Source organism: Myotis myotis, unplaced genomic scaffold, assembly GCF_014108235.1.
Source record: "Myotis myotis isolate mMyoMyo1 unplaced genomic scaffold, mMyoMyo1.p scaffold_m19_p_2, whole genome shotgun sequence".
Classification (NCBI taxonomy): domain Eukaryota; kingdom Metazoa; phylum Chordata; class Mammalia; order Chiroptera; family Vespertilionidae; genus Myotis; species Myotis myotis.
Window position 1 is genome coordinate 38,866,019 of NW_023416324.1, and position 13,044 is coordinate 38,879,062.

General features: G+C 41.7%; 1 protein-coding gene across 2 annotated transcripts in view; it reads right to left on the reverse strand.

Annotated features, from left to right (window-relative positions):
• DAB1 (DAB adaptor protein 1) overlaps window positions 1–13,044 on the reverse strand; it is a 402,182-nt gene that overhangs the window by 135,954 nt on the left and 253,184 nt on the right. For both annotated transcript variants that reach the window (XM_036352028.1, XM_036352027.1), the window contains exon 3: window positions 3,903–4,042. In XM_036352028.1, the coding sequence (XP_036207921.1) occupies window positions 3,903–4,042 (140 nt within the window). The remainder of the gene's footprint in view (window positions 1–3,902; window positions 4,043–13,044) is intronic.

The window sequence follows — 13,044 nt, forward strand, 5'->3', positions numbered from 1 at the left end:
TATTTTCATTGCTCATATGGTCTACCTTGAACAAGTGGGCCCTTTTGCAACGCTAAGAGGCATTTTGTACTTCTCTGTCTCTCTCTTTCCTGGGCAGGTGGCCAAAGGACGACTCAATCATTTATGTTTCTGTGTTTCCCAAAGAAAGATCACGGGGACTGAAATGTCAACATTCTTCTTGGCAACTTGCAAATAATGAAACGTGATTGTCATGAATAAAAAAACCCTCAAGTTCAGCAGATCTGAAAGAGTGTGTATAGTAGGACAAATTCTCAGGGCTTTGGGAGCCCCTCTGCTATGAAGGTTTACAGATGGGACATTTCAAAAACACACACACACACAAAAAAAAAAAAAAAAAACAGAAAAAACAGATGGGGCACTTCATTGCAGATAACACACACACACACATACACACACACACACACACACACACACACACACACACACACACACACAAGGTCGGCAGTCATCACCAGGTCTGATCCAGTTAATGTGGCCTACATTACGTGACCCTTCGGGGAGCATAAGTCGACTCCTGCCTCATGTCCACATTGGCCTTGGTGCTTTCATGAAGGTGACTGGCCAATGAGGCACTCTGTGATAGATGCCTGCTGAGTGGCTATCTACCAGGATGCTAGAGACGGGGGTATGGGGGAGGGATGCATCAGATCCTTTCTCATCAGCAGATTGTGGCTCTGGGTGGGAACCAGGTCATGGGAGATCTTGATGTCTTTTAATCAACATTTTCCGGGAGCAAATCTCTATTTGCCTGGCCTCAAACTCAGTAAGGAGGGACTTTGGCAAGAATCAAGATCCTGGCCTTTCTCCCCACCTTGCATTAGGGTGTCTGTGGGAAGCAGGTGTGGCTCTACCTGATTGGGAAGTTTGGAGAGAAGCTGAGCACTCATGGCTCAGTCTCTCCTGGGTTCTCTCTGCAAGCTGCATGCTGGTAGTGAGGTTGCATTCTGGTCTGATCTCATATGTGAGTCCAGGTCCTGCTCTGGAGCAGGAAAGGGGATGAGGAGAATAGGGAGGGTTGCAGTTGTCCAATTCCCCATAAATCAAGTGGGATAGCCTGTCTCTTTCAAGGATACCCCTTATGCCCGTGTATCTACATCATGTTTTCCAGAGCAGCACTTATCAGTTATAAAGCTGGAATTTATAATTCATCCTTTCAGATTCCTTTGTCTATTTGTCAATCAGATTTGAACTTGGCAGAAAAAGAGGGCTCATTGTTGGACTTCCCTCAAAGCTCAGAACATTGTTTAATTATCAAAAAGGATACATTAACCTCTTCCAAGGTGATAACCTGTGAAATCACAATTTGGATGTCTTTTATGTCTATTTTTTAGTACACCTTACAATGAATAGACACATAATTGTTCACATAAAGTTTGCTTATGTGACAGCAAAAAATAAAAAGAAAAAGAAAGTAATGGATACATAGTTTAAAAAATTAAAAGGTTTTAAAAATGATGATTCCTATAGTCATACTTTAGGGAGACTTAGCATCAGATATACATGTCAAACTGCTGAGAAAATCTTATAGTATAAACAAATAACAGCTGTGATTTATTAAGCAAATATTAAAGAAAAGTGTTTTGAAAATACTGTCCCATTTAATACTTTTAGGCATTGGCCAGCTTTTTTTTTAATTCTTTTTTTCTTACATTAAAAAAAAATTATACTGACCAAGCTATATCCTCAGTGACAATTTGAAGATAATTTTAAAAGTGCTCATAACATATTATTATCAGATGAGAAAAAAGCAGAATATACAATTGTATAAATAGTTATTCTAATTATATTAAACATTGTGTATGTTTCATATAATGTATATAAAAATAAAAAGATTATAAATCACACACTTTTAAAATGCTGACACCAATTTTCTTTGTGTGGTGGGATTGAGGATGATTTCAATTTTCCTCCTTATACTTTTCTGTATTTTGAAAATATTTTATAACATTTTGTGAATTCTATAATCAGTAAAGTCACATGTTTTAAATGCATAAGATATTTTACAGAGTTGTTGCTAAACCATTTTATTTTTATGTATTTATTATTATTATTAAATCGTCACTGGAGGATATTTTTCCATTGATTTTTAGAGAGAGTGGAAGAGAGGGGGAAAGACAGAGAAACATCACTGTGAGAGAAACACATCCATTGGTTGCCTCCTGCAAGATCCCAGACCAGGGCCCGTCTGGGGAGGAGCTCACAACCCAGGTATGTGCCTTTGACCTGAATCGAACCTGGGACCTTTTGGTCCGTAGGCCGACACTCTATCCACTGAGCCAAACCATTTAATTTTAAAACTATTTTATATTACTAACCCCTCCCCCCCAGAAAAAAAAAACAAAACACAAAAACTTGGAGACCACAATCTAGGAACAAAAAAAAATTCTTTTTGTATGTTTTTAAGAGACCTTTAAATAGACAATTTTTTAATTTTGCTTATTAAATTTTTTCCAGTGTCTTTGCGTTTCAATGAAAAAGATTCTTTAAATCATTTAAAATAATATTTTCTTTATGTTAATAATAGTATAAATATCTTTATGTATAAAAAATAGTATAAAATATCTTTATGATATCTCCATATTCCAATATCTGGTTACATATTACTTAAAAAATATTTCCCCTTATTATTAAGTAGTTGAGGGTGTTGATATTAGTTACAAAAACGAATAAAATCATCTTTTATCTTAACACATTGTATGCGGGAAACGTATTTATATGTTTTTTTTTTACTGTCTTTTTTTTTTTTTTTATTGCTTAAAGTATTACAAAGGGTATTACATATGTGTCCATTTTATACCCCCGCCCTAGACAGTCCCCTAGCCTCCCCTATCCCCCAATGTCTTATGTCCACTGGTTATGCTTATATGCATGCATACAAGTCCTTTAGTTGATCTCTTAACCCCTACCTCCTGCCCCCCAACTTTCCCCGGCCTTCCTGCTGCAGTTTGACAATCTGTTTGAGGCAGCTCTGCCTCTGTATCTATTATTGTTCAAAAGTTTATAATGGTCTCTATTATCCATGAATGAGTGAGATCATGTGGTATTTTTCCTTCATTGACTGGCTTATTTCACTTAGCATAATGCTCTCTTGATTGGTAGGAGAGCGCGGGACACGTATTTTATAGACGCGGGATACGTTTTTTATAGACTAGCGGTAGAATGCGGGTAACTTACAAATACGTAAACTAAAGTTATAGTAATTTTACTGAATGTTGCCATTTGCGCAAAAAATTAGCAAAAATGGCCTGTGCCACCTGTTAGCACGCAATAAAAACTACCCGCAAACAATGTGTTAACACTAGAGGCCTGATGCATGAAATTCGTGCAAGAGTAGGCCTTCCTTCCCCCAATGCCGGCACCAGCTTCCCTCTAGCACCTGGGAGCCGGGCTTCCCTCACAGCCCTGACTTTGTCTGGAAGGTCATCCGGAATGATGCCCGGTCTAATTAGCATATTACCCTTTTATTATTATGGATAGCATCTTTTTACCATATTTATCATATAGTAAAATCTATAAATTTCATTAAAATACAATGGTGAAAATTTATAAAATCTGAGGTACTATACAATTTGATGATTTTACTTTTATTTTTTGCAGGCATTGCATGAATAAGATATAAATGAATAAAATGTGAAAATCAAATAATAAAACAGGGCCAAGTAAAATGCTTCCACATAGGAGGTGCTCAATGAACTTTTGCTGAATGAGTGAAATCTCTTCAAAATAAGTAAAGGCAGCTATTCATCAGTGACTCAACAAATGAGTAAATAATTTACCGATAAATGAGTAAATAACATCTTTACCATAATGACTGTGCAATCATTTCTTTCTCTCAGCCATACTAAACCCACAATATTTAAAGTAAAATTTTTTCACTGCACCTTGAGCTTCATCATGGAATCTTGACATAACTTGTCTCCCCGAGCTGCTGAAACCTCGTCGATCCCGATCAGTTTGGCCTTGTACCGGACCCCTTCACCTTTAAACCTCTTTATCAGAGTGGCTTCGCTGCGATCCTGACCTAAAAACAGAGGAAAGCAGGATTCAGAGATGGAGGCATTCAGGGCCTGTTGGCTTTGAATACCCACGGCACCGAAGTTGGCTCTCTTGCTATACTGTGTTCTAGGAAAGACAAACAGTAGACCAAGTAGAAAAAACACGGCAGTACTCCTGGATGCAAATTTTGGCTCCCCTTTCAAACCCTGGGGCAAACTGCTTCTGCTCTCTCAGCCTTTGTTTTCTCAGACAGAAAAAAAGGAGTTAAGAATAAACAACCCCAAAAGGGCATCGAGGTAAATATATCAGGCAACATGTGTAAAGTACCCAATGCAGTGTTTGTTACACACTAGGTTTTCAATAAAGGATAATCACCCACTGACATTCTTAGCACTGAGCTCCGATAGCATTTCTAGCGTTTAATATGACTTTGGCCAGAATCCAAGATCCTCCTTATATCCAATTCCATGGGTTGTTTTATAGTGAGACTCGAGAGTAATTGCTTTGTATCAAGTAATGACCCACGACAATTATAAAAAAAATGGTTTTACAATCTCTCTTCTGCCAACCCATGTGTGTACTAAAATAGGCTTCCACACTACTTGATATGGAAGTAGTGTGGAAGTCTACAGGCTTGCAACAGGCTTTCCCAATAACATACTATTATTAACATAATATTTTGCTAAGACACATCAGCCAGAAGTTCAAACATACTCACATAAAATATGAGCAGTAAAGTAACTGTGAACTGAGTACTTATGCATATAACATGTTTTATAAATTGTATCCCCATTCTTCACAATAAGCCAACCATATCCATTTTCCAGATGATCAAGATGAAGGTCAGAGAATCCAGGTAGCCTATCCAAGTTTACATAGTCAGAAAAAATATGACTACACAGGAATTCAAAATTCTAACCTCATCAAACTTGCGTCAAACTAATCACAGTTTAAGGCATTGCAAACTGCTCTTTATCTCCTGAAACATCATCAACTTCAATTTCTAATACCCCTCTCTCATGCCTTCCCTCAACAGTCAGACACTTAGAGCTGAAGGTATTAATGATAACTCAGCCCATTTCGCTCTATGTATCCATATCATGTGCAAAACTAAGGCATTTCCATAAGGCTGGGTTGAGAATTATTTGAGAAAATGCTTAAAATAGGGGAAAAACCCACACACAGCAGCAATAGCTAACCATTGTACAATACTTTTCAATAGACAAAACATGACTTGCATTTCATTCATTCATCTCTCACTGAGCATCTTTGTGCCAGATGCTATTGCTCACTGACAACAGGTACCAATAAATGAGACAAAGTCTATGCCCATGGAAGCTCAAGTTTCTGGTGACTGCAAGTAAAAATGCATTGTGCTGGGTATGTAAGAAGGTACACACTTTAGAGTCAGACATCCTCATTTAAACTATGACTCTCTCCCTTGCAAACCAACTAACCTATCTACTGAGCCTCAATTTCCTTGCCTGTTGCATGAAAATTAAATTTCTATTTCCAGAGTTGTTACGAATAGTAACTTAAATGAGGTGGTAGCGCAAAGCATGTATTCAGGTGTTAAGTTTTATATCACAGGTAGCTGCCACCAGTTTGGAGGCCCAGTAAAAGGAGCATGTGGAAGATTCCCTATGAGGGCAGAAGAGCACAAAGGAGGAAGGTCTGCAGGCCAGGCCTGACCTATGATTCCCAACCCCCTGTTGGTGTTTTTCCCACTGAATCTTCGCTGACTCCTAGCATACTCTAGCCTTTGAATAATATTCCATAAAGCAAATATAACACATAATTATATGATTAGTGAGAAATTGTAATCAATGTAAAAATTAAGTCTCCAGGGTTTCAGTGAGGGCAGATGTCAGAGACTGAAGCTATGAACAAAGAGGAGAACATTTGCCATGATATACCCTCTATGGACATCTAGCTAAACAACAGGGCCCGTGGTACTACAGATCACCTCCCCCTGTCTCTTACCCTTTAAAACAGAATCAATGGACCTGGAGAGTATTATACTAAGTGAAATAAGCCAGTCAAAGAAAGACAAGTATCACATTATCTCACTTACATGTGGAATCTAATGAACAATATATGTGCACCAACTTGTTTAGTCCCAGAAAGAAATCTTAGAGGTGGGTACTATTATTCAGGTTTTACAGATTAAGCAACTTGTACAAATTCACTAAGCGGGACCTGAATCCAGACCTATTTGATGTTGGAGCCCACACTTGTGGTTTTGCTTGTGTTCAGTGTTTTCAAGTCCTTTCTCTTAGTCACTATGATGAAATTTTTCTCATCTCCCCAACTTCCTATAAAGCCCCATCTTTTACCTGGCCCAAAATGGTTGATACTCAGTACACTGGCAGCATTAAAACTCCATTGGAAAGCTCTGGTCAGTGTAGTTCAGTGGGTAGAGCATCAGCCTGAGCACCCAGAGATTCGATTCCCAATCAAGGGCACATACCTGGGTTGCAAATTTGATTGGGAGGCAACTGATCAATGTGCATGTCTCACATCAATGTTTCTCTCCTCTCTTTCTCTCTGTGTTTCTCTCTCTGTCTCTGTCTCTCTCTCCTCCTCCCTCCCTACCGCCCTTCCGCTCTCTCTAAAAATCAATGGAAAATTATCCTTGCATGAGGATTAACAACAACAACAAAAACTTCATTGGAAAAACAGCTTAAAAATGGAACAGTTTCCAGCCTGCACGTCATGTCTAAAAACTGCCCATGAATCAGACACAAAGGCAGCTGCAGGAAACATTTGTCAGGGCCGGAGCTCTGCCAAGGAGGAAGCTTCATAAGAGGAGGCAGAGCCAGATCAGGTGAATAAGGGCAGAGATTAATAAGAAAATATTAGGCCATTTAGAGGAAAGTAGGGAACCCAATTTAGATTAAGACCCAGGGCCAAGCTAATTTGTATGAAGGGCACTTATGCACTAGATAATCCAGTTTCTCATTAAATACTCCACCATTAAAAGGGTAATTTTTCATGATCACATCTTGAGCAAGGTCTCAGTTATATTAGTTAAGAAATAAATAACAGCTCTCAGAGCCATAAGGCCGTGCCATCAGAGGCACAACCTATTTGAGGGTGTTAGAGAGAGGGTCCGTTTACATGCATCCCAAGTCATCATGAATCCCCAACTTATTTCACTGAAAGCCCCACTGACCCTATGCTTCAGGATGGACAAGAGAAAGGCCACATATTTAAAGAAAAACATTAACATCATCGTTATCTATTATCAAGCATGGACTAAGAGTTTTACCTATAGTCTGCCATTTAATCCTTATATTGCTCTTTGAGCTAGACTCTGTAATGAGCCTTGATTACAGGAGATGACACCAACACTCAACATCAACAGCACAGCCTGATTTTTTTTTTAATAACTGCTTTATTGACATACTAGGGCCCGGTGCGTGAAATTCATGAATGGTGCAGGGGGTGGGGGTGGGGGTGGGGAGCGTCCCCTCAGCCCAGCCTACACCCTCTCCAATCCAGGAGCCTTCAGGAGATGTCCAACTGCCAGTTTAGGCCCGATCCTGGGGATCGGGCCTAAACCATCAGTCAGACATCCCTCTCATAATCCTGGACCGCTGGCTCCTAACCGCTCACCTGCCTGCCTACCTGATCATCCTTAACTGACTCCCCTGCTAGCCTGATCACCCCTAACTGCCTCTGCCTGCTGGCCTGATTGCCCACTACTCCCCCACCCCGCCAGCCTGGTTGCCCCCAACTGCCCCCCCAATGGCCTGGTTGCCCCACACAGACTGTTCGGTCGTCCGTTCGGTTGCGATGGTCGCTTAGGCTTTTATATAGATAGATAACTCCCATCCTAATTCAATTCTCCTTTTTAAAGTATACAATTCAGTGGTTTTAGTACATTCATAGTTTTACAACTGTCACTACTAGCTAATTTCATAACATTTTCATCATCCCCAAAAGAAGCACTGTATCCCTTAGCAATTGCTCCCTATCTCCCCCAAACCCACCAGACCTAGGCAACTACTAGTCTATGTTCTTTATCCATAAAAGTGCCTATTGTAGGGGCAAATTGTATTTCATATAAATAGGGTCATATAATATGTAGACCTCAACATCTCATTTTCAAGGCTACTGCACGTTATAGCATGTATTCCAACCTCAAGTCCTTTTTTATGCTGAATAATGTTTCATTGTATGGATATACCACATCAATTGATGGACATTTAAGTTGTTTCTACCTTTTAACTATTATGAATAATGCAGCTACAAACATTTGTGTATCAGTTTTTGTTGGGGTGTATTTTTCAATTCTTTTTGTATTATACACATGAGGGAAATTGTTGGTAACTCCATGGTTAACTTTTTAGGACATATCCAACCTCTTCCAAAGTGGCCCTACCAGCTTACAACTTCACCTGCCAAGTAGGCAGGTTTCCATTTCTCTACCAGGTGTTCTTGCCAACACCCCTTTCTGTCTTTCCTGCTTTAGCTATCCTATGGGCCTTAGGTGACATTTCATCAGGGTTTTTTTGTATTGCATTCTCCTGAGGACAATTGCTATTGAGCATCTTTTCATGTGCTTCTTGTTCATTTGCATACCTTCTCTGGGGAAATGTCTATTCAACTCCCACAGCCGGAATTTGAATCCAAGTGTTATGCAAACTTCCATGCTTTTAACCATCATGCTTTCAACCATTAGGCCACAGAGCCTCTGGTGACCTCACTATTTACTCTGTATAGCATTTGCCACTCTTCACCTTGTGTCACAGCTATATGAGCAGATGTCTTATGGACGAGCAGGCACGTCCCATTTTCAGAAAGGGCCTCCTTGAAGCTTCACTGCCACCTTGGTGACAAAGCTGACACCCATTCAGAAGAGGAGGGCACTGGGGCACAGGGAGGTGAGGCCACTGGGGCAAGACCATGCTGCTAGTAAGGGGGGTGCAGTTGCCTGACTCTTTGGAGTCAGAAGGTGTTGCAGTAGCTCTGGGACTGCGTGTGTGTGTGTGTGTGTGTGTGTGTGTGTGTGTGTGTGTGTGTGAGAGAGAGAGAGAGAGAGAGAGAGAGAGAGAGAGAGAGAGAGAGAGAGATTGGGAAAATCCTTTAACTTGTCTGAGTGTCAGACTCTCCACCTGTACACTGCTGTACTAATGGTTATTTTCACTTCTCTCTAGGACAGTTAGCATTACAGGAGATAATATACATTTGTTCTTAGCACACTCACTGGCACATGGCAGTCACTCAGTACATATTCACTGCCTGCCTCCTCCCCACCTAATATATTTCACATTAAGCACCAGTGGCCCAAAGCTAACCGCAGCAAAGTCATACTGCCATAGGAGTAATGGTCCCAGCTGTTAGGGAACATTTTTCTGTTTGGTTATCTGGGAATAAAGGTGCAATTAGGAACAGGATGTTCCTTCCTGAAGGCAGTGGGATCACCTTATGAATTATTAACACAGTGCCCGCACTGAGACATCCTCCCCCCTTCTGCGTATCTGTCTGAATCACCAGGCCATCCATCTTGATGAAGAAAATTTCAAAGAGAGTTTGTGTTTTCCAGCCTGTCCAACATGATTCTGTCCCCTGCTGCAAGCACCCTATTGTCTGTTAGGTTGTCCAATTTAAGAACAGATTGTGGGGGGAGGGATTTCAGAGCTCAGCCGCAGAGAGAACTTATTTTACTAAGAATTCTTCCTCGCAATTATCCAGGTGTTGATGTGCAATGGACAAATAATTATGTCTGCTGGCTGCCTGGGAGAGAATGCTGATTTGCTGTAATTACCTAGCCGGGTAGTGGGCAGCATAAGGGGAGCAGCACACTTCAGGGGCTGTTCAAATGCACTTTTATGAACATGGTTGCTGTCATTACTGCTAATAGGTAAACTAATTAAAGAGCTAAAATCATATTCAACCTACGATTCCTGTACACCATTTCTATAAAAACATTCTTCACTGGTGCTTCTGAGAGGAGCTCCAGATAAGGGGCACCTGGAGTGCCCTGGCACCTTTTGTCCAAAGCCAGGCGCTAGGACGCCAGAGTCTAGCTGGAAGCTCTGGGACCCTGCACTGCTGAGCCTCAGTTCAGGATGCCCAGGCTGAGCCAGATGATGCCACCAAAGTGTAAGGGAGGCCCTGTGGTGATCCCCTATGGGTGACCCAATTCTTTGTTCTTGTTAATCCATACCTGAGGATATTTTTTCCATTGGTTTTTAGAGAGTGGAAAGGGAGGGGGGAGAGAGACATCGATGTGAGAGAGACACATCCATTGGTTGGCTCCTGTGATCAGGGCCAGGGATCGAACCTGCAACCCAGGTATGTGCCCTTAACCTGGAATCGAACCCAAGACCCTTTGGTCTATAGGGCGACACTCCAACTACTATGCCACAGTGGCTGGGGCTGGTGACCCAATCCTTATGTTCTGACATTGGTCCTTCTTTCATTTCCTTGACAATTCCTCCTGGTATTTGTTTGACAGTTCCTACTGGTATCTGATTGTTTTGCCCATGCTGTGTCTTTGTAAATTTTAATTTTAAAAAATCTATTATTAAAAGTGTATGGCATCATCAATAAACTCTTAATAAGGAAAGAAATTAATCATGGGCCACAGCCTGCCACTCCAGAAAATCCTTAGACCAACAAATTCCTAGCAGTGCCGCTTCAAACGCCCATCCAACATTCCCTGAAGAAAAAGTGAAGGGATGATCATGCCAACTAAGTCTGGGGCATGCTTCCCACTGCTTGTGGTGACTCCCGGGCATGACAGCATGTTAGGCAGGAGGAAGCTGGGCATGGACTATTGCTCCCGTAGGGCTAACATGTGCTCCCTGTGCCTCCCCAAAACACCAGACAGGGCCTGGCATAGAGTACGTAGAACTCATTTGCAGAGACTAAGTAAATATGTTTAGTAGGGAAAACTTTCTTTTTTAAAAAATATATTTTATTGATATTTTTACAGAGAGGAAGGGAGAGGGATAGAGAGTTAGAAACATCAATGAGAGAGAAACATTGATCAGCTGCTTCCTGCACACCCCCCACTGGGGATGTGCCTGCAACCAAGGTACATGCCCTTGACTGGAATCGAACCTGGGACCTTTCAGTCCGCAGGCCGACGCTCTATTCACTGAGCCAAACCAGTTAGGGCGGGAAGAGTTTCTTTACCCTGTGTTTCCAACATCCCTCCTCCAAAATACATATAGAGTGTTTTATAACTTTGGAAAACCAAGTTTAAATTTTAGTCACAGCCTAAATGGCCGGTGTTGCTCAGTGGTTGAGCATTGACCCATGAACTAGGAGGTTACAGTTCAATTGCCCATCAGGGCGCATGCCCCGGTTGTGGGCTGATCCTCAGTTGGGGCTGTGTAGGAGGCAGCCAATCAACGATTCTCATCATTGAAATCAATAAAAAAGCTATAAAAATATTTATCTATTTTTAAATAAAAAAAATAAATATATACTAGTATAAATTTAGTTGAAGACTGTGAAGATATCTGTAATCTGTGGGGCTGAGTCCTCCTGAAGTCCCTCTAGGACACTGGGGAGCTCGGTATATCCTGCTAACTTGGAGATGAAGGACTGTCCAGGACCAGCCTGGCTTCTCAAGTCAGCCTGATCTGTACTCTTGGTCCCTGGTGATGGTCCACACCATTCACTTCCCTGATCTTTTCATGGCTGGGCTTGTGTCTTTTTCCTGGTGGCCAAGGAGCAAAGAGGGTAAAACTTATACTTCATCTCATGTTGATGCCACAGTTCAGGGCACAGAATAGGCTTTGAACAACATGTGAGTTCTTCTTTGTCCTTTTATTCCTTACAACAACCTAGTCTAGCATGCACAATTAGTCCCTTCTTGTAGAGGTGAGAAAACTGAGACTCCAGGAGGAAAGACTGGTCTGAGATCACAGAGCTAGGAAAAGGCAGATCCAGGAGTGCTGAAAAATAAATGAAATCAATCAAAAGAAGCATTAATGGAGAGAATCTAAAGCTTGAGGGCAGTTAAGAAATAGGACTGCAGGCCCTGGCCAGTGTGGTTCAGTTAGTTGGCGCATTGTCCCATGCACCATAATCTCATGGGTTTGATTGCCAGTTAGGGAACATACCCAGGTTGTAAGTTCAATCCCCATTCAGATCAATGTTTCTCTCCCTTTAAATCACTCTCTCTATAGAATCAATAAAAACATACCCTTGGTTGAGGATTAAAAAAAAAGAAATAGGACTGAAGGAGGCAGGGGAAGAACAGGTCTGAATCTAGTCATTACATTTATTTTTGTTTCTGTCATTTGCAACCGAAAGGGTCATATGATGGTTGCAGTGCCTGCATGGACAAAGGCAAAGCAGAATGATGCATACTAAGTATAACAGGAAAATTAGATCTATAATCAAAGGAAGGAGGGGGGCAGGATAGTGAGTGGGGAAGAAGAGAGTCCAAGAGATACATAGGTCCTCAGCTGACTTTGCCATTAGGAGCCTCTTGGCTTAGAGCAAGCCACTTGGCCTCTCTATGAATGAGGATAATAATGCTTGTCTTGCAGGATTACTGCAGAAACCAGTGTGTACTCATCTATGGGAAGTATTTAGCACCGCAGGGCAGCTCTTGGCTGCTATCACATGTGGAAACTATTCTCACTTCCTTTCCTGTGAACCGCAGGCTACATGTGGTATGTCTCCCAGACCCAATTTCAGGTCTGAAAACTCATTCCCTGCAGGTGACATGCAGGCCTGGGAAGGCTCTTGGGTGAGTCAATTTCAGGGAATTGCCCTCTGCCAAAGAGAGGCACCTCACCCAACGCCCTGTTCCCTTGATTCATTCCCTCTCCCCACTGTAGCTGCATCCAATCAATAACTGGTTGCTTTGATTGGGGTAGGTACAAAAGCCCATGCCCCACACCTCAATCTGAGACAACTCTGAAAGGCAACTTGAGAGCTCCCCATGGAACAGTGGAATCAGCAGAAGCCTTGATGTAGCTGCATCACCATTCAATTCCTCCCTCTGCCCAGTCCTGCCACCTGCACTCCTAGTAGGGTTGATTTGAAGGGCACACC